Consider the following 21,083-nt stretch of genomic DNA (forward strand, 5'->3'; position numbering starts at 1 on the left):
ACTTCCATGTTTCAGATGATGCGTCATGTTTGTAGTCGACCAATGAAGATGAGTTTACATATCACCTTGGGTTCGTCCTTCACCTTCTCAAAATGATCCCACACTTTGGATTTCCTGCCCGTCATGTTATTAACTAGCCTGTGGAATAACTGCAGGTACCAGCCCTGGAAATCAGGGGCCACGCAGGGGGCGGCTAGCCCTGAACTAAAATGATCAACTATACTGTATTTATCAGACTGAATTTTATCCTGAAAGTATTTTAAAATCTATGTTAAAGCTTTTGGATAACAGTGAATTTACCTAAACTCATTTACTAGTACTGAAAAATATAAATAGGTGTATTATCTCATGCAAAGTGGCAATTTGAAACAACTCAATAACTTTAATGAACTATGTTTGAATGCTCAGGTGGGCCCAGGTAACAGAAGAGCTCAGACAGGCTCTCTGGGAACTTGACGAGGAGAAGGAGAAGCGGAGACTCGTTGAGGAGGAGATGAACTTGAATGCCCACGAACAAGACAACCTGAAGAACAAACTCAGTGCCTTAATGAACACAAGAGAAAATGCAGTAATGCTGACAGGAGAGGAAGCTGCTGAACCCTCCCCACCGGCCCCTGCTACCTCTCCATCAGAGGAGGAAGATAAACTGGTGGGGGAGCTAAAAAATGAGCAAGAGAAGGAGGCTGGTTTCCCGTCTCATCAAAAACAGCAGGAGCTGCTGCTGTTGTCGCCGCAGGAGATAAAGCAGCCTGCAATCTCTGCCAAACAGAGCCCGGAGCTTAGAGATGACAACCAGCTGCAACCACTACAGGTACACCAGTATGATAAGTGGGTCTGTGTGAACAGCTTAATAGGACTGTAAACATGCCAGTCTCTGGGCGCAGTTGCTTTTTAATTTACCCAACTCAATTTAGGATGAATGGAGTAACAATAGACAGCAGAGATGTGTTTGTGCTTAAAGGCTTAAAAAAGCTAAAAGAATTTCCTTCTTTTCCTTTTCTCAAGGCTCAATGTGAACTTCTCATGTCGGAGCTAGAGGAGATAAAAACAACGCACAAAACCACAGCAGCCCTACTAGGCCAAAGGACTATAGAGCTGGACAACACATTAAAGGAGCTCAAAACTACACGTGTGCAGGTTGTGAATGTTCAAACAGAGGTGGAAAGATTGCAGGAGGAGCTGGAGAGGAGCCAGGGCAGGTTGGACACTGCTGAAACGGAGAAGAATGAACTGGAGTCTCAGATCTTGTGTTTGAGACAAAACCTGGCCAACCTGGAGGAGGCTCAGGTTCAGGCAGCACAGGAGAGAGATGAGCACAGGAGGAAAGAGGAGGAGATGGACGACCGGATTAAGAAAATGGAACAAGTCTTAGAGGAGGAGCTGGAACAGTTTGAGAACCTGCTAAAAGCCAAGGATGTTGAGGTGAGATATATGAAGTATTAAGAGTTGGTTTATTTTTGCTCTGTGAGAATGAGATTAACATGATGTACGAAATGTTTTTTACAGCTGACTGAAGAGAAGGAGAAATGGGAGGAGGAGAGACATGAGAAGGAGAAAGAGCTCCTGGATGTGAGGGAACACCTGGAGGAGCAGAGGAGGGAGAAGGAGGAGGAGGTGAAGGCTCTCCTGGAGAAGCAGCTCATGGCTGTTGAGGAGGCCACAGAGAGGCTCAAGACATCTCACCAACAGGAGATGAAAGACCTGATGGAGAAACATCAACAGGAGGTGGGATTACAAAATAAAGAAATGTCATTGGTTTTACAGATTTATCATGGTGTTCAATTTTGAAATACTTATTTTTACTCCCAGGAACCATATTTCCTTTTCATGTCACTCCATGGTTACTTCTCTGTAGTTAGTTACTTGTGCATTTTTGTATTCATACACACATTACATGCCGTCTAACAATATTTTTATATTTGGGGGTGCTGAAACCCACATTGACCGTATATGTTTGTTGGTTAGTTATCAAGATATATAAATATTTTTAGCATTGTAAGAGGGAATTTTCAACCATTTTTATGTTGTGTCTCACTGAGTAATTTAATGTGGATTCAGAGTATATATTTGTCCAGAGTTCCTGCAGATTCTTAAATGTCTTGAAAGCATTTAAAATATTAATTTAAAAAAATAATTTGAATTTTAATTGATATGAAAATGTCTTGATCTTTTCAAAAGCCCTAAAAATGCTAAGACATGCAAAGTAGGATTTTATGAACCTTTTTTCCCTCTCTGATGTTGCGTTTTAAAATCTCAAAATAATTAATAACATCTATTTTTTAAAATAATTTACTTGAGTCTTACTTGAGTCAGAAAATCCCGCACACTACTGGGACCTTTGTCAAGAGTTTTCAACACCCTAAGGGCAGCCTCTAGCTCAGTGAGTAGAGTGTTTGCCCCATATAGGCTGAGCCCTTTGCACTCACCCAGGTTCTATTCCATCCTGTGGCCCTTTGCTGGGTGTCTTCTCCATTCTCTCTCCCCCTTTCCCATCACTCTCTAGCTATACTGTGATAAAGGCCCAAAAATAATCTTTAAAAAACATAAAGAGTGTTCAACACTCTTGACGAAGGTTCAGTAGGACCGAAACATTAGTGTTACTAATAAACTGTCAAGCTGAATGAGAGCAGTGTGTGGGCTTTTCGGTTCAAAGACTCAAGTGATAGTTTCCAACACACTTATATCTGAGACAGTTGGATGTGCAGATATCTCTCTTCAGACACATTAAAATAATTCACCAAATGCTCCTCACATTAATGTCACACAAATAAGGATAGTAGAACCCACAAAACGCCTATTTTGTTTTTTGGCTGTGATGCTGAGAGCAGATGATCCACTGCCTGCTACCAAGCTGTCACTCTGTCCTGGGCAAAGTGCAAATTCAACCAAAATTTGCTTTTCAACAAAGATTTCGCGGCATGGCTGAAACTGATACAAGGCTCATTTTATTTTATACAAAATCACGATAGGAATCAAGGCAATGGAATCCCACATGCAGAATGAGAAACACAAAATCGCCAACAAACAGCAGGTGTTTCACAGTTTTCTCTATCATTGTCTCCGTCATGAGATAAAAAAGTCATATTTTATATTACAATAACATTGGGGCAAAATTGTTACTAACCCTGAGTACTTGATGTCGGTTCATGTTTTTTTGTTTTTCTTTAGGTTTTGGTTAATAGTTTGGTTGGCCTTAATCTGTAGGAACCCAGTAGTTGTTAAAATGGACCATTAAAGTAAAAAAAGAGGACTGTGTAGCATTAGTGCTGCTAAAATATGTGTTAGCACCTTCCTGTCTTGTAATTTTCTGGATATGTTTGACTCCATTAATTCCTAGATTACTGAGTTGAACACTCACCTGGAGTCAGAACTGCTGAAGCAGCGTGTCGCTATGGAGGAGGAACAGAAGAGGCAGATCAGCTTAATCAAACAGGTATCAAATTAATAAGTCTCTAAGTTATTAAACTTTTTGCTTTCTGTAGCGATTCCGTGTGTTATTTTTCAGCTTGTCATGTCTCCCATTATCTGTCTCGTCCAGGTGACTGAACGTGAGCACGAGAGGATGATTTCTGAGCTGACTGCCAAACACATTGAGGAGCTCAGTCAACTGAGGACAGAGGTGTCGTTAGAGCTGAGGGAAAGCATGGAGGCTGCCCACCAGGCTGAACTGCAGCAGGTGCAGGTACACTATATATATATATGCGCACAAAGGTGCAGTGTAACATCGTCAGACACAACATGCTGCATGATAAATCTTCTGTCTCTCTGTCTTAGCTTCTTTCCTCCTTTACATAACCATTTCATAGTGAAAGGGATTTTGTCACACACAGTGACTTACTTTGGAGTTTAGACATTGAATCCTACTTTTTATAAATTGCTATGGAGGATAACAGTGTCAGCTTAATGCCTAAAATGTAAATATAACACTTAATCCTCCTTTTCCCTCCAACATGCAGTCACTTCTCAGCTCAGGAAAAGCTCTCACACAAATCGTACCTTATGCTTCCATTTCCTTCAGGTCCAAAAAACCAGCGAGCTTGAAACCTTGCGTCTGAGCCTGACCGGCCTCCACATGTCCCAGCTGGAACACTCCCAGACGAATTTGCAGCAGGAGCAGGAGGCTCTCACCAAGGTCCAGGCCTCCTTGAGGGAGACATTTGCCAAGGAAAGTGCACTCCTGCAGGCCCGGCATCAGTCAGAGCTGGACCAGATCAGACGGCAGAACCAGGAGCAGCAGGAGAGACTGCATGAGCTGCATCAACGAGACATGAGTGAGTGCAGACTGGAGTGCTGTTCTGCTGTTCAGCTCTTCAGTCAGCGTTCTTTTTCATGTTTGCCCGTAGGTGCGCTCAACATGTGAGCCATTACGCATGTGGGCGAGTCACTTTTATTCTTTAGAAGTAGACAAAATAGAGCACAGTGACAGATGTAGCCTTCATGTTCTTTGATGTGGGGGAATCTTATCATTTGTTTGTGTACATATGTGCAGATGAGTTGAAGCAGCAGTGGGAGACTCGTGTTGCTCAGGAGAGAGCCGCCATGGAGGAAATGCAGACCAAAGAGATACAGGTTAAGCCTCATAGAAATTGTTATACAGATGTTGCATCTGATAGGGCATTTTTAATTTAAACATCTGCCATTTCATTATTATATCATATTTAATTCTTTTTGATCATTTATTTCAATCCGTCTTCTCTTTCTCTCAGACTCTTAAGTCACAGTGGGATAAGGACGTTGAGAGCAACCTCCGAACATCTCTCTCAGAGACCCAGAACAGCCTCAGTGCCACCCAGACAGAACTCGCCAGCACCCAGGCCTCCCTCAACCAGACCAATAAATCTCTAGCTGAAGCCCAGGCAGCTCTGTTGCAGACCCAGTCAGACCTGCGGGAGTCATGTGCCAAGCTGGAGGAACTCCAGACCACCAGTAAGGAGCAGCACCAGAAACTGGAGGAGGAGCTGACACAAGCCCGGGTTGACAGAGACACTGCTGCTCGTGAGTTGCCTCCCCTCCAAACTCAATGTGCATTCATCCAGTAAGGCTGCACAATCCTGTGACTAAACTATTTTATTATAATTTTAATCTGCATTCGAATACACATGGTGATAGACAGTCATGCTGACTGCCATGTCTGCCGATATTAGAGCTTTGTGCAATCATTGTTCGTGTTCTAGTTTATATAAATTGCTTTGCTCACTCCTTTGTGAATATTGCTTAGGTGCTCTGGAGGAGACTAAGGCAGTGCTGAAGGAGAAAGAGCAGCTAGCACTCCACCTAGAGGAGACGGAGCAGCAACTGCAGCAGGAGGTGAGTTCACTGAGACACATTAACATGTATTTAAGTTGCCATTTATTTTTTATTTAAGTCCATGGAGCTTATTTAGAATTTTTCCCCATATTGCAGACATTTTACCCATTTATCTTGCATCAGTCTATAAAACAATAGGAATCTCGACCTGCTGTTAAGTGGACAGTAGAGACACCTCTCTGCCAGGCTGACAATGTGAATAAGAATTTGTTCTTAATTGTTTGCCTGGTTAAATGAAGGTTAAACAACAATAAGATAAAGTTCTCTGCTAAAGATGCCATCACTCAGCTGTATCTTTACAATGCAAATCGTTGTTCTAAGGTCATATACAGCTCCTTGAAATTGAAATCCACAGAACAGTAAGTTTTATTTAAAAACTAAAACAATGATTTCTCTCTGTGAACCAGGTTTTGCGCCTTCAGGAGGAGAAGACCTCGCTGAAACAGAGCTCAGAACAAGAAGTAGGTCAACTGTGGACCCAGCTGGAGAGCATGAGAGCCAGTCGCCAAGAGTTGGGAGGTGAGGTTGATGCACCAGTCTGACATTTGCTTGACACAAGGCTGTATTTATATTCATTCCATTTATTTAACTACTCACAGTTAAGATATTCAAAACTTCCCAACAACGATGGCTCTTGTCTGTGATGTGACATGATGCACAGAGGAAAAAAGAACTTGACTGCATGCATGCTCTTACCTTTTTCTTTCCTTGCCGTCGACCTTATTTTCTCACAGAGCTGAAGGAGCAGCTGCTTGCTCGCTCATCTCGTGTTGATGACATTGAGCGCCTGAAGACAGAGTTTAATGAACAAAAACGGGAAATCAAACAGCAGAATGAGGCTGAGCTGGAAAGCCTGAGGAGGTACGAGAGCACAGTCTTGATGCATTTACTCTCATAAATGTGAGAGTTTGAAATGTTAAGAATAAAAACCGTGGTTGTTTATCACATCCTGCATTATTTAAGCCACAGACAAGATTGTCAGTTAATCTGTGAATTGTCCTCTTCCTGCCCTTTCACTGACCAGTTTATACACGTTTTACCTTCATCCTTCTGTAGGTACTTTGAGCAGCGATTGCGTGCAACAGAGGAAAGCTACAGAGAGGAGATTGCTCTGCTCCAGCTGAGGCTGGTGGAAAGTGCCTTGGAGGAATCTGTGCTTAAAACTGCAGATGACAGGTAGGTCACTGTGTAATATCTGTGACCAGATACGTGTACTGCAAAGCTGGATAAAATTATTTTAATATCACTGCCTCTGCTCTCTGTTTCAGTTTCATATTTCAAAGCCAAGCTGAGGAGGAAAAAGATCATGAGCTTTCTGACACTGGCCTCAAACTGGAAACACACCAGGTGCGTACATTTTATGTGAGGAAATGAAATGTCTAAGGCATTTTGAAGACCTTCTGTTGATGTGTGATATTCAGCACTTTGAAATGTTTTAATAGAATTTCAGGTTTAATACATACAGTTTATTGTTGTCACTGCTCATTTCCTTTTATATGAAACAATTCTAAGATTATATTCATATACATTCACTGATAATATTAAAGAAGATAGTATTTTAAAATTGGAACAGTGTAAAAAAGCAAGTTAAGGAGGCTTATTTTGTTCAAATGGAAGGATGCCCCTCCAACATATGGCCAATGGATTAGAAATTATGTGTCGCATCCACCAAGAAGAAATTAGATGTACCACTAGGGAGTCCACCAGAAAATTATATATCACATGCAGCCATTTATTTCCTTTCTAGAAGGTACAGCAGCTACCAACATATTTATGTAACCCAAGTTTTTATATACTTGTCATATTATCATTATTGATTTTATTTTATTTTATTTATTTATTTAATTACAAAGATTTGATGTGATTGTTCTGTGTTCAAGCTGTCCACTTTTTTATATTTAAAGATACAAAAGACCTTGATTTAAAAAAAAAAAGAACAAGTTAAAAAGAGAGAGAATATTTTTCAAAATAAATAATACAAAATGAATTCATTAAATAAATGTGTATATACTGAGTAAAATACACAAATCTAAGTCTAAGAATAGGAACATAACTCAGATAAGGCAGTCTAGGTAAATTGATTTCTTGTATCTTCCCCTTTAGTTTTCCTTATCTTCCACAACCTCTCCTCTTTATCACAATTATCTTAACATCATGTTATTTCTCATCCAGGAAGCTCATGACAGTTTGCACCTTCAGCTAGAGGAGAAACACGCCGTGGAGCTTGCCAGTCTACGATCTTCGTTGACTCTTTCCTTTAAGGAGGAGCTGCGACAGGTCAGACACAAACTAACTTTGATCTTTCATGCCTCTGTAAATACAAAACAGAAGAAGGTGATATGAGAGAAGCTCTGGGTAGAGTCGCACAGTATTGTCTCATTCATAACATGAATGCTAATCTGAGAACTAGGGTTATGCAAGTAGCCTAAAGTTTTTTTTAATCATCCTTGCAGTGTCAATTTGCACGATAAACACATCGCAAAAACTGGGACTTTGCACAATATACTGATTTTTTTTTTTTTGAGCTGGATAAAAGGGAGTATCAGTAGATAACTGCTCTTTGAAATGTAATTATCATTCCTTTTTTTTAATTTATGTCTTTTGTGTTAAGTTCAGTATTCAATTTATAAATAATTTCCTGTCATTTTTTAAATTCTACAAGCAATTTGTTGCATTTTCTTAGTACACTAACAAGCAACAGAAAGGCAGAACTAACATCACACCTAATTATCTGTTTATGCATCATAAGTAATATCTTTATTGTGATATTCAACATTATTTTGCCTATTATCCTCATATCGTGCACCCCTAGCTCTTGGTACTAAGTACCAGTAGATGAAACAAACAAATAATGCTGTCATAGAGTTATTATTATTGCTTGAATATGGGATAATGGCACACATTTTCAGACATTCTCAAGCATTCAGAATGTTGCAGGTGGTTGTTCACATAAAAACTGAACCCATAAATGAAAAAAGAGCTACACAGGAAGACATTTTGAACCTCCAGTTCACCTACTATCCTCTTGACTAAAAGTCTCAAAGTTCCACAACTTACCAACTATAATTAGTTCCTTATATCCATTGATGAATTCAAGGGCATCATAAAGAGTGTGGTGACAGAGACATGAGCTTATTTTTCTTGAGAGGCCATTATATTTGAATGGTTGTTGTTTTATTGTGGATTTTTGTTTTATATGTTGTATTCGTTGCATTTTAATGTGTTTTGATTGGCTGCTACCTTGGCTAGGTCTTTCATACAGCTGAGTAATCATGCTGTGATGTGAGTGTGAATGTCGGATTGTCACTTTCAGAGTGTTACATAGACACAGCATGCCCTAATCCAGCGTTGGAAAGATGTTGGCAGAGTGGATTTCTGACGCTATTTGATTGTTCGACAAGCAGTTCTCTTGGAGTATACTGTCCCATTTACTCTTTCATTTACTTGTTTTGTATTGTTACGCATGCATTAGGTTCGCTCAGACCTCACTGACCACTACTATGAGGAGCTGCAGGAGAAGAAGACTCGTCATGCCCTGGAGCTGGAGCAACTCAGAGCCAAACTTTCTGACCGTCACTTACAAGGTACTTCACACACACATAGGAAAAGCACAGACATGGTATTAAGAAGTTACTAAAGTTAACTAACTCAAATATCTTTGTCGCAGAGCTCACCAGAGTTCGCTCGGAGGCAGCACAGCAGGTTGAGGTGAGAAAAGATAATCAGATCATTTATGAAACAAATTGCACACTGAGTTTATGGGTTGTATAATGTGAGTTTTTGGTGATTTTAATTAGGTGGAGGTTGAGCAGAGGATGTGGTGTCACACTGAGGAGCTGCAGACAAAGATGACCACCATCCACACCCTGGAGAACAGATTGGCTGCCATGAGTAAACGACATGATGAAGAGCTGCAAAGGAATACACAAAAGGTACACACTCATATCTAGGTCTGCATACTATTAAGCTACAAATATACTGATAGCTGTACAGAAACACAGATTTAATGATACAAGATGGGAATTTCAAATTGTGACACTTGTATATATTCCTGCCTCCTCCTACAGTTGAAACAGGAGTTTGCTGTGGAGCTTGTCCATCTGGAGGAGGCTCTGAAACAGGAGAGAGAAGATGTGCAGGAGGAGATGAAGAGGCTGAGGGAAGAGCTCCAAGACAAGCATGAAGCTGAACTCTCTGCCCTGAGGTCAGACCTGCATGGAGAGATGAAGGAGGAGAGGACACGCCTTGAGAAAGCACTTCACGAGGAGACAGAGAAGTTAAAGTCTCTACAGGAGGCACTGGACAACGATGAGAGTAAGATCATTTGTAAAGGCTCACATCAGATCATTACAGCTTCCAGTCAGATCAGATATCTTTGGAAGTGGAGTATACTTAAGAGGTGGTTTCCCCATCAGCTTGTAACATTGTTTTTCCTGTCTTTCAGGCCCACAGGTTCTGATAGTGCGGCAGCGACTGAAGGCCCAGTATGATGGTGAGCTGCAAAGGGCAAAGAGCACCATGGCAACAGAAATCAAGGAGCTCACTAAGCTCCTCCAAGAGCAGGCTGAGGAGCAGCTACGCCAAGCACAAGAGAGGTGAACTGTACTCAAAATCCTGAAGTCCTGATTGTAGCTGGAGGTCAATAATTTGTCAGTAGCCCCTTTTACACTGCCAGATTTTCCGAGCATGTTGGGCCGTTTTGCCGGCAAGCTGCGAGCATTTAGACACACACAGTCAGATTGGCGAGTTGATCCGAGGTGCCCAGTTTTCCGCCTCGTAGGGTAGTCATATTGGCAGAACCCTTTTAGTTTAAAAAGGCAGAGGCCGCCTTCCGCCACAGGAGGGGCTGTTGAAGACTTGTGGGAGGAGCTGTTGATGACGCCGCACGTGTGACCCGCTGGCGGTAGATAAACAGGAAATGGATGATAGCAGGAATTAGCGAACGGGCTGACTTACGAGAGAATCGCCTAAGGACTGACCAGCCGCGGCTTCTCTCCCACGTCACTGTTTACGTCACACGCTGAGCTACACGTTTTGTTACTTGCTCACGCCCCCATTGCCCCGGGAAAAAAAAGGCGCATTCTGTATAAACAAAAGTAGGTAGGCGGCATTTTGCTGCACTCCCCGATATTGTTTTTATACTGCCAATGCTGAAAAAAAGACTGATTGGGCTTTCCTGCATATTTGCACAATTCCTATCGAAAAGGGGCTAGTGGTTAGACCCTGACACACGAGTCATGTTTGTATTACTGCCACAGTCCCTCTCCTTCCAGTGAACCACCAAAAATTAGCGTCCCACATACATTTTACACTGTGGATGGCTCCTATACCGTGAATTACACATGTGATGTTTGTCAATTTAAATGAGAATTTTGCAGCGCAACAAGGTCACAGTTTGTCATAGCGTCATCTAGTGTGAAACCACTTCATGAGCTACATCTCTTGTCTCACACAATATATGTCACAAACACCAACATGGCCGTTACCTTGGCACATTTTATTTTTTCTTATCTGATGTGTTTTATCCAGTGATTCCTCGTCTGTTTATCAGCTGGGTAGTAAAAAAAAAAAAACGTTACATCCTGGCATGAAACACAAGAGCACTGTAGCTTCAGTGAGAGGGTTAAAATGTCACTTAGGCAACTGTTAAGTCTTTCTAAGTATGTAATTTCACAGTCAACAAAGTTTGACTTTCTTGACCTGAAAAATTATTTTTTTGATTTGAAAAACATCAAGTGTAATTTATGGCACAATTCAGGTGGGATCAGAATATTATGTCTCTTGACGTTGACTACGGTACATTTGTTATTGTTATAATTTTTTTTATAAATTAATAAATAAAATAAAAATATATATATTTATTTATTTATTATTTTTAATTTATTATTTTTATTTTTTAAATAAAGTCTATTTTTTTAAATAATTTTTCTTTTCTTAAAAAAACAAACAAAAAAACCCATTAGAGATGCAGATAGGTACGGACATTAAATTCAAAAGTCAATATCTTTTTTTTTAGTTAATTGCTTATTATATAAAATGTAAAAATAATTAGAAAAATAATTTCCAGAATGGCGTTATCAAGTGAGCATTTTGTGACGTACAATCCAAAACCCAAATTTATTCAGTTTACGTTAAAACACAGAATATTAGCAAATATTATGTTTGAGAAACGTTTAACTGATCAAATATAGTGTAATTTTCTGTCAATTAGCACTTCAGCAGTGTAGGTAATGAGAGGCGTTACTTTTTTCCCTAAGAGTCTTCTGCCTTGTCTTGCCCTGCTGTGCTGTGATCGGCTAGTACTAACCCTAACCATGAGCTCCCTGCCTTAGCGCTAACTGTGTCCGACTTCAATGTGTCGACGTGACGAGTACGAGACAGTAATGGCGCAGTAGGGCGTGACCAGTCAAATAACTCTTGGGGAAAAAATGTGCTGATGGGAGGCAAAAAAAAAAAGGACACTCCCCTTTTAAAAGCTGTTTTAACATCTATTTTATGTGACAGAATTTCAGCTAGTGTTGCTGTATGATTTTAAAAAAGTAAATGCTGTACACCAAGTCATTTGGTGCATAGCATTCTGGGACTGGTCTTTTTTTCTTAAATCCTAACAAAATCACATCAATTTCATCTTAAGGATCCTTGAAAACGCTTTGTTTTGAGCAATCTGTGGTATTTTATGTCTTTAGGTTCCAAGAGGAAAAAGGAGCGTTGGAGGAGAGTTTGGCCCAAAAATCAGAAATCTCTCTGGCAGAGCTGAAGAACAAACATCAGACTGAGCTGGAACACGAGCGAGCGACACTACTAAACAAACACTCTGAAGAGAAGGACGCACTCAATGCCAAACACAAAGCACAACAAGATTCACTCAGTGCCAGTCACAGGGATCAGCTTGCAGCTACGGCCGCTGAGCTTGAGTCCAAACACAACGCAGAGCTTGTTGCCTTGGAAGCAGCCCTCCATTCCAAACGAAAGGCAGACCTTGAGAGTCTGGAGGCCGTTTTTCAGGAGACCAATCAGGCTCAGCTGGAGGCTTTAGAAGCGGAGTTGACTCGCAGACACCAGGAGGAGAGGGATGAACTGGAGAAGAGGATGCTGGGTAATATGGACACTTTGGAGGCCACATACCTGAAGGAAGTGCAGGTAAGGACACAGAATTTGTAATGTCACACTGAGTACACAACACTGCTGTTGCTTAGGATTTCTCAGTTTGTCAGTACTTTGAAAGCCAACATCTTTTTTTTTTTTAATCTCAGACTCTGCGTGATGAAATTGTGCAACTTGAAGAGAAATATAGTCAAAACCTGAATCGCCACAAGTCAGAACATAAGCAGATAATGGAGCGCCACGCCGCAGAGCAGCTCTCAATCAGAGAGGACCTGAGGAAAGAGCTGGCTCAGGTGCACATAGAGAAGTTTAGTGCCATGGCAGCAGAGCTCAGCCACGTTCACAAGGTGAGACATACAGTTATCAATCAAATTTAAAATTTCAATCAACAAGCAAAGTTACACATAATCAACAACTTCTACACTTCACTTTTATCAAAATGTTTTTTTTACAGATGGAGCTGGCTGCTCAAAAAGAGGCCTTAGATACTGAACACTGCAAAGCCCTGGAGACCCTTAAGAAGCAGGTACTTACCAGTACTTTTGTTTCCTAATCCCATAAAAGGCCATTTTAAGTGTCTTCTCATGAGTACACTGGCGATTATGGCTTAATAGTTTGCAGTTTACATGTTGACATAAATAAGAAATATTGATTATTCTGTGATGTTATTTTCAGATGCAAAGAAATTCGATATATAATCACAGCAAAAATGTTCCTACTGATTGAGAACATTTTTGTGGTGCTTGGCCATCACCTACCACTGCACTGACTACACCATTCTGTCATTCCTATCTTGAAACAGCATTTCCTCACTGTCGTAAAATGCAAAATAATAAATATAAAATCTTTTTGGAGGACACATCTGTTAATGGTCTCTCTGTTTTAATCTTCTGTCTCAGGTTTTAGAACTGGAGCAACAACACAGCACTGCCCTTCAGGAGCTCTCACACACCTGCACCGCTGAGAAAGAGCAACTCATTGCACAGCACCAGCGCCAGCTACAGGTGTGTGTATTTGATTGTGTGACTGTGTGTGAATCTGTGTTTTTTTTACAGTGTGAGTTTAAGATACAGTTGGTAACTTAAATGAAATAACTTTTTGTCATATCTGTTGAAACTCTCACTTTATTCTTAAATAAGTATATGAGACAGTTTGTGAATGTCCCTCCTCCTCTCCTGCTTCCTCTAATGACATTTGCTAGAATAAAACTGCCATGGGGCAGCAACAACAAATCAGAGCAGGGTCCTCTCTAATGCAGCTGTCAGTTATGTAAGTTGTCATGTCAATCAAATATGAATCAAGATCCTGTGTCTGCATTGCCTGTTTCTCACCTCAAATGTTTTCAGAGACACATTTTAGTGTACTGTTTAGCTGTAAAATGAGAACATTGGTAGGTGTTCAGTAGTGCTTGGTACTCCCATTTAACTGTATCCAACATGGCAGCCGGGTCACAAACGTTCTCATGTTACAGCTAAACAATACACTTAAAAATGTTTCTTAAAACAATATGAGGGTAGAAATAGGCAATACAGTAACAGAATCTTGAATTATATTTGATCAGCTCTGCCTAGTTTGGAAGTTTGACCACAGTTCATGAGTCGATATTGACATGATTGACGGATTATTTGCAGTGGGGTTGTATGAGAAACATATCCATAGTCAGTGTATTACCATTCTCAGAACCCATCGGCTGTATTCGGCGTCTTACTTCCGGCAGACGGCATTGCAGTTTGATTTGGCGGAGGAGGTGAATTTCCGTTTCCAACTTCCGTTTATATATAAGTAAATATACTGAACCACTGTGATGGATTCAGAGTTTGCAGTGACGCCAATTATGTTCCGCCTCGTTAGTTCACCACACGGGCCATTTAACCTGGCAACAACTGCAGCCAGCTCAAACGTGATTGGTCAATGTCACGCGGACTACAAACAGCCTATAACCGGAAACCAGGGCTCTTCCGCTCTTCTTCCAGAGGCAAGATCTCCGGGGTTTGCTTACAGACTCTACATTCACTGAATGTAGAGTCTGTATATAGATACTAGTGTATTACCTACAGTAGATGGAGGGCATCACATCCCCAGTTTAGAGAAGCAGACAGAAGTACTACCACAGACTGTGGACAGGGTCAGCAGCAAAATGTATTTTAGCCACCTAAAAACAAATCAATACCAGTTTAAATGTATGCTAAATTTAAAATATCTTCACTACCATCAGCTCTTGCTGACAGCTTTTTCCAACAGGGAACTGAAGCTGTTATATCCATCTATGCTTTCTTCAAAACCACCAGACTTCATTGACAAAAATGGTAATTTTACCTTGCAGAACATGGGAGTTGTTGGTCTACCGCTCATTAGATCAGTTAGATTGTTTGTCTTATTGTGTGACTTTTTCAAATATGAACTAACCCTTTATAACACCAAACTCACACAATAACACAAACAATCTAACCGATCGCCGCAGCGGTACACCACCAACTCCCTTGTTCTGTAAAGTAAAATTACTGTTTTTGTCAAGGAGTCTGGTGGCTGTGAAGAGAGCATAAAGGGAGCTAAAGCTGGGCCTTTTTATATGTGGTCAAAATATTTTCGGCTGCTGCCTCCATCCACAACAGTACATTCATTAGTTTCTGTGTTGGTACTTCGGTCTGCTTCTCCAAACACGGGGGCATGCTAACCACCATCTACTGTAGGTGATACACTGACTATAGATAAATGCCTCATACAACCCCACCTCAAAAATTCCAAACTATCCCTTTAACTTGCAGCTCTCTGCCTGATGAGTTGTTTTAATGGTTGTCAGTAGGGTTCTTGTCTCTGTGGCTCTTACGGCCCATTAGAGGAGGGATTACACAGAATTATTGTTCATCCTTCATAATGGTGTATTTATAAGTAGAGGCACAAAGTATTTATTTGGGTGCACCGTGAATCTGAGCACTTGACCCAACTTAATATTGTGGTATTAAACAAACTACATGGCACGCATCTGCTGCTGCAGGAGTTAAGGGGTGTCTCTGCTCGGGAACTGGAGGCATGTCGCAGGGAGCTTGAAGAGGAGTCGTCGCGACAACGTCAGCACTTCCTCGAAGAGGCGGAGCTCCTCAAAGTCCAATCGGAGGAGAGACTGCAAGACAGGATTAATCAACTGAAGGTAAAAGAGGACTGATGAGAAAAATGATGAGTTTGGATAGCTTAGAAGCATCCTTTTGCTAAAGATCTTCAATATTTTTTGCATATAATTATTAATTTTATGCAAAATAATAATGTTTTTTACCAGTTTATTTTAAGTTGTGTCTTTATTTGACTCTGAAAGCCTGTTTGAAACAACATTATGTAATATCTTTGGATTATTGAGAGCTGTGTGTGTGTTTGTGTGTTGTGGCATTGCTCTCTCTAAGCTCCAGCTGCACCAGTTCATTCCTCAGGATGGCTCTTCCTGTTGGACTCTGTCCCACTGGAGCTTTATTCAAACCCAGTTTCCACATAATCCCACCATCATCATATATGTAGAAGTGTCCTTGTCCGTCTGTCTCTCTGCTCTCTGAATCTCTGTTGCTGTGCTGTGGGTGTGTTTGTGTTGCCGCCATCTGAACAGTGGCTAAATGGGATGGACCTAAGCTTTTTATCCTCTGATGCAGAAGGTTTTAAGGCTGAAGGTACTTTTTTTTTCAGACATTTGGCATTTGACCATCTGAAATGTGCAAGCCAGTAGTCCGCCATAAGCCAGTGAGACATGGCTGGAAATCTCTTCAGCTGAGGAGCAAACAGACCTACGTTTTACTACGGCTTTTTAAGATGGTGATCTGCATTTTTTAATTGATGTACTGCTTTCTTTGAAGACGGAGTTTGAAGAGCAGAAGGAGGCGGAGCTCGAGGACCTGAGGCGGAGCTTCACAACTGAACAGGAGGAGAAGGAGCGGAGCTACACGGGCAAAATGAGCCAGCTTACTATCCAGCTGCAGCAGCTGGATGCTGTGGTGGCCCAGGTACTGGACACACATGCATACATAAAATCCCTGCCTAGTGTCATGTCTTTACATGTTATACATTGTCATGTTCTTTGTGCAAATGAAAATGACACCTGCAGCTTCACTTTGCTCGGGACAAGATTAGACAGGCCTGAGAAAAATCTGTGTTTCATGGGTACTGAGGCTCAAAGGACAAAATCAAGAAGTTATGGTGACTTAGAAAGTGTAAATAGAAAACAGAGTCTGGGAATTGAGAGTGAAGAGAGGATATTGCTGCATGGCATCCATAGACTAGATTTCCCTCTTTTCTTCGCAGGGGATTACATCTTGTTAAAGAGATTATCATATCAATGAATCGCCACACTAATCTCTCGTGTGTGTGATGTGTGTGTCGTGTAGTCATGCTCTCTTGGTTAAAGCGTGCAGCAGAACTGAAATGATTAGTTGGGTAATCATTGAGTCAATAGACAGAAAAATAATCAGCAACTTTTTTAAAAAATTGGTCACTTCTCCCGCTCACGTGAAGATTTGCTGCTTGTCTTGTGTGATTAAACTGAATATTTTATGGTGTTAGATTGTTGGTAGGACAAAACAATATGTTTAAAGATGTTACCTTGGGCTTTAGGAAATATTTTAAATTATTTTTTGTAGACTTAAAGATTAATTAGAGATGATAATTGGCAGATTTAAAGTTTCCTCAAAACAGCTAGCAGAGTGCTGTTTGATTCAGCATACTTATGTTTCCTGTGATAACAGGAAGCTAGAGAGTGACATGTCAAGGATATTGATTGGCGTTTACAGTAGTCAATCTGATGTCACAAGCAAACATGGAGGTGGCTGAGCTGAAATGGCGGCTGCTAACGGTGCTAACAGTGATAACTGTGCTAACAGCGCCTCTCCGCACTCAAACCATACACACAGGCGCGGTACAGATGCGGTGCGGAATTTCGCGTTGTTGTGTTCCAAGTCCGCGCTGCATGAACGGGTGCAGATGAACATGGACGAGAATAGCAGCGGCAGCGGGCTAGCAAGCTAACGTTTAACAAGCGTCAACATCAACTTTCTTTAGCACTTCACTCTCACCGCAGCCACCAAGCTGGACAATGGACTGCCAGACATTGTCCTTTAATTCATTGTTCATAAAATCATCCCATCTTTTATCAAAAGGGACGGGGTGCTGTGAAATTATCAACCTTTCCCCCATACTGTCCTGCCTGACTGGATTTCGGACTCTCCTGGTCTGCAACAATTTTCATTGGCCTAGCTGTGTAGTTCTGCCGGCGAATTCCGTGGGGGGTCAAATTCTGGGCGGAAACTTTTTTCACCGCACGAAAGTTCCGCCCCAGTGTGCAAACTTCCCTAAGAACCCATGAAATCAACTTTTATATTTTTCCGCGAGAATAATCTACGCGGATATTCGCCCTCACTGAGAATGGACTTTAAACCTGGAAATGAGTCAGCATTTTAGCACTCCAGCTTCCCTCATCCTGAAGTCAGTGGGATTTTTGAATGGGTTTTTGGATAGATGCCTGAAATAATGTCCGTGGTTAACACAAGTTTAGGAGATTTTCACGTTTGTTCTGCGACAAAAAATACATCAGTAAAGACCCCACTTGGGAATTTTGAAGCGCTAACCTGTCTTAAAAAAGGTGGTTGCTGACAAGTGGCTAAATGAGACTACAGAGCGTCATCATGCAGACCATGGCTTTACGCTAATTTACTCTAGTTGTGGTGGTGAAGTTGAAATCATACGACCATGGTGTAGTTCGTTTATAGTCTAACATTTGCTTTTTACTTATGGTGGTTGCATTTAGGCTTCAAAAATCATAAAAGTGGTCTTCATTTGTTAGGATTGTCTTGTTGAACAAAATGTGTTAGTATCAAATTTTGTTGGCACAATTAATTTTCAGTAATAATCCAAAATCCAATGGAAGAATCCCATTGGCTTTTTGTCGAGATAACCATAGCGATGCTAACCTTTGGGTCAGCCCACTACAAAATATTATCCCTCAGCACTCTATGGGGGTGATGTCGGGGGGACCCAGAGAGTGGGTGTTAAGGTTCCAAGACAACACTGTCCTTCCACTGTGGTTTAGGACAGTGTTAATCAGCGGTAAGCGCCCAACAGTGCGACAGTGCTCCATAACTGCTAGCTAGCCTGTAGCTCATGAACACTAGTCGGTAGCTGGCAGAATTTGTAGTCATGGGAGAGGGATATAACAATTTGACTCTAAAATACTGTTAAGAATACCATCAAAATGACTTACTTGTCATCATTGGGCCTGATAGTGGTGTATAGGGAAGATCAGTGCAAGACAAACGTGATTAAAACAAAATTAACATTAATGGAGTTCATGGGTACTTTAATGGTCATGCAGAAAATAGTTCATTGTACATTTGATGGCAGAATAATCTGTAAACTCAAATGCACAGGAAAATGCATTGCATTCATTCAAATTTCTGTTTCTTTCAACTCACTTTTATTCGATGAGATTTTGCCTGTCCTGTCAGAAGGAATTGAGGCAAAGTTTTGTTTCGTTGGTGGTTGTTGTGGAGATATGATGCATCCTGAAACTTTTATGTTAATGTTTTACTGTCCCCTTGGTTACTAACAAGATGGTCGCTACCACCAAAGGCCTAAATTTCGATTTCCAAAAAAAAAAAAAAAAAAAAGATTTTGGCTGCATAGGGACTGGCTTCATAATAAAAAATAAATGTGTGATGTCTGCAGGTCCATACCTTTCTTCTACTTCCACTAATTCAGTAAATCCATAATAAATCCCTTTGGCACAGTCAGCATAAATGTGGCTAATGTCTGTATACATTTGTTTCCATGGCACCTTCCCAGCTTGGCTTTTGATAGTGTGATATTAACACACACGCACACACACTCAACCCCCTTGAGGTTAGCAAAGAGAGGTTGGGAGGGTGCTGTTGTCAGGGCAACAGCATTGTTTTGTCGAAGCAGGTGGCTGCATGAGACGTGTTTGATAGGAGGGAGCGGGAGGGAGAGGGAAAAAGAGAGGGAAGATGTGGCGAAAGGAGAGGGAGAGAATAAAGAGGCTGAGGAACGAAAGGTAAGAAAAATCTACTACTGACGTGTAAGAAAACGCTGATGAAGGCTTTTCTGAGAAAAAGTGCAGCAGTGTATCCAGAAGTTGAGCTCGCCTCAGTCCCATACTGACTTGGCTCTTAGCTGGAGAACTTCTGCCAAGGATGCCTGATGATTACAGTCGGTATGTGTGTGTATGTGTGGCTGGTTTAGGCTGGTTGTAAGGGAGGAGGAATGTGTTTTTTGTCTTATAGTGGATGTATTCAATGTATTTTAGGTAGTGGTGCTAGCTGTTTTCTCTGGATAAGGAGGATTTCTCTAACAATCAACATCTGGTTTTGATTTTCATTTGGATACAGAACATGCCTTCTGCTTTTGTCATGCTCTTGGCACTGACGGGATGTTGTGGCCATGTGATTGTGTTGTTTCTCTTGTGAAGGAGACGGGGAAATGCAGATTTCTGAATGCATTTCAATTCTCTCTGAAAAGATTATGTCTGGATGCAGAAAAGTACTAATTTAAAACACAATTCTTGCCATTATGGTCGCTTATAATTACTGTGTAAGACTAGGCTGTCGTCCTTACAGCTGAACCAACTGGATGGTGAAACATAACGGACGTGAACATGTGCATAGTATTTATGTTCTAAGCTGGGCTAACTCTTGAGTTTTGGTGAGGAGTGTGCCAGTCTTTGAGATGTTCATTGTCCAACAAACTTTCTTGCCATAACTGTGTGTCATTCAGTTGTTTCTCCCCTCCCTGGCACTCAGTTGCACACATGCATAGTTCTTAAATAAGTCATAGCACAGATGGGAGAGAGTTAGTTAATGGGTTTGTGCTAAGAGTTAGCAGAATTAAAAAGTTATCTCTCTGTGTTTGTTTTTCCAGCTGCGAGCAGAGGTTGGCTGTCTGCAGGGGGAGTTAGAAGGGAAGCGTGCAGAGATGGAGACGTTGGACACTCTCCTCCAGCGAAGGGAGCGAGAGAGTCAGGAGGGAGGCAACCTTCTGAAGATGCTCACTGATGACTTGCAGGCAGCTAAAGAGGAAAGGTAAGTGATGTTCAGTTACAGCTAAGTGAATTTTATATTTTGAGATGTGTCTTTATGGGAAGAACCCCAGCCATGAGGTAATATGATCTGTGTTGGGGGTTTTTTTTTTTTTTCAGACTAAACAGACTACTCCAGACTCAGTTTGCCCTCCCAACCTGGAGAATAAATGAGCTGTATATTTAGTGAATACTCTTTGTGACTTTGTGGCTTAAAATGCACATTTTTATTTGATTTTCCTGTTTGTTAAACTTGAAATTATGTTATTTCTTCACATCTGTTTCAAGTTAATTGGGAAAATTCAGACACCAGCGTTTTAAATGCAGCAAATATTTAGTCTCCAAGCGTAGTCATGTTCTTTTCCTTAGTCAATGTCAATGTCACTTTGGTATTCCCAGATGTAAGCTGCACCAGGCCAATGAAAAGCTGAAGAAGGTGCTGATTGAGATGATCCGCAGCACCATTGCAACAGAAGACCTGATTGGACACAAGATCAGCGCCAAAGCCAAAACTCCTGAGCGGACGACCCTTCAGAAGAGCTCAACAGGGAACAAAGACGCACAAGAATCAGGTCTGTCGGCCCCTCATTCATTCTGAAGTTGCAGGGCA

The 21,083-nt window shown here is 41.2% G+C and overlaps 1 protein-coding gene across 6 annotated transcripts in view; it reads left to right on the plus strand.

The window, feature by feature from the left end:
- pcnt (pericentrin) overlaps positions 1 to 21,083 on the plus strand; it is a 55,258-nt gene that overhangs the window by 12,477 nt on the left and 21,698 nt on the right. For 5 of the 6 annotated variants that reach the window (XM_078175156.1, XM_078175155.1, XM_078175159.1 and 2 more), the window contains 27 exons: positions 409 to 811; positions 1,006 to 1,422; positions 1,507 to 1,725; positions 3,338 to 3,433; positions 3,539 to 3,682; positions 4,019 to 4,271; positions 4,490 to 4,569; positions 4,707 to 4,995; positions 5,219 to 5,307; positions 5,715 to 5,826; positions 6,042 to 6,168; positions 6,364 to 6,483; positions 6,576 to 6,654; positions 7,480 to 7,584; positions 8,780 to 8,891; positions 8,975 to 9,015; positions 9,105 to 9,239; positions 9,375 to 9,621; positions 9,752 to 9,902; positions 11,994 to 12,447; positions 12,561 to 12,758; positions 12,866 to 12,937; positions 13,311 to 13,415; positions 15,407 to 15,559; positions 16,248 to 16,394; positions 20,317 to 20,477; positions 20,873 to 21,045. In XM_078175156.1, coding sequence (XP_078031282.1) covers positions 409 to 811; positions 1,006 to 1,422; positions 1,507 to 1,725; positions 3,338 to 3,433; positions 3,539 to 3,682; positions 4,019 to 4,271; positions 4,490 to 4,569; positions 4,707 to 4,995; positions 5,219 to 5,307; positions 5,715 to 5,826; positions 6,042 to 6,168; positions 6,364 to 6,483; positions 6,576 to 6,654; positions 7,480 to 7,584; positions 8,780 to 8,891; positions 8,975 to 9,015; positions 9,105 to 9,239; positions 9,375 to 9,621; positions 9,752 to 9,902; positions 11,994 to 12,447; positions 12,561 to 12,758; positions 12,866 to 12,937; positions 13,311 to 13,415; positions 15,407 to 15,559; positions 16,248 to 16,394; positions 20,317 to 20,477; positions 20,873 to 21,045 — 4,682 coding nt within the window. The remainder of the gene's footprint in view (positions 1 to 408; positions 812 to 1,005; positions 1,423 to 1,506; positions 1,726 to 3,337; positions 3,434 to 3,538; positions 3,683 to 4,018; positions 4,272 to 4,489; positions 4,570 to 4,706; positions 4,996 to 5,218; positions 5,308 to 5,714; positions 5,827 to 6,041; positions 6,169 to 6,363; positions 6,484 to 6,575; positions 6,655 to 7,479; positions 7,585 to 8,779; positions 8,892 to 8,974; positions 9,016 to 9,104; positions 9,240 to 9,374; positions 9,622 to 9,751; positions 9,903 to 11,993; positions 12,448 to 12,560; positions 12,759 to 12,865; positions 12,938 to 13,310; positions 13,416 to 15,406; positions 15,560 to 16,247; positions 16,395 to 20,316; positions 20,478 to 20,872; positions 21,046 to 21,083) is intronic. The other variant, XM_078175157.1, reaches the window with a different exon arrangement.

Source organism: Epinephelus lanceolatus, chromosome 15 (genome assembly GCF_041903045.1).
Source record: "Epinephelus lanceolatus isolate andai-2023 chromosome 15, ASM4190304v1, whole genome shotgun sequence".
NCBI lineage: Eukaryota > Metazoa > Chordata > Actinopteri > Perciformes > Serranidae > Epinephelus > Epinephelus lanceolatus.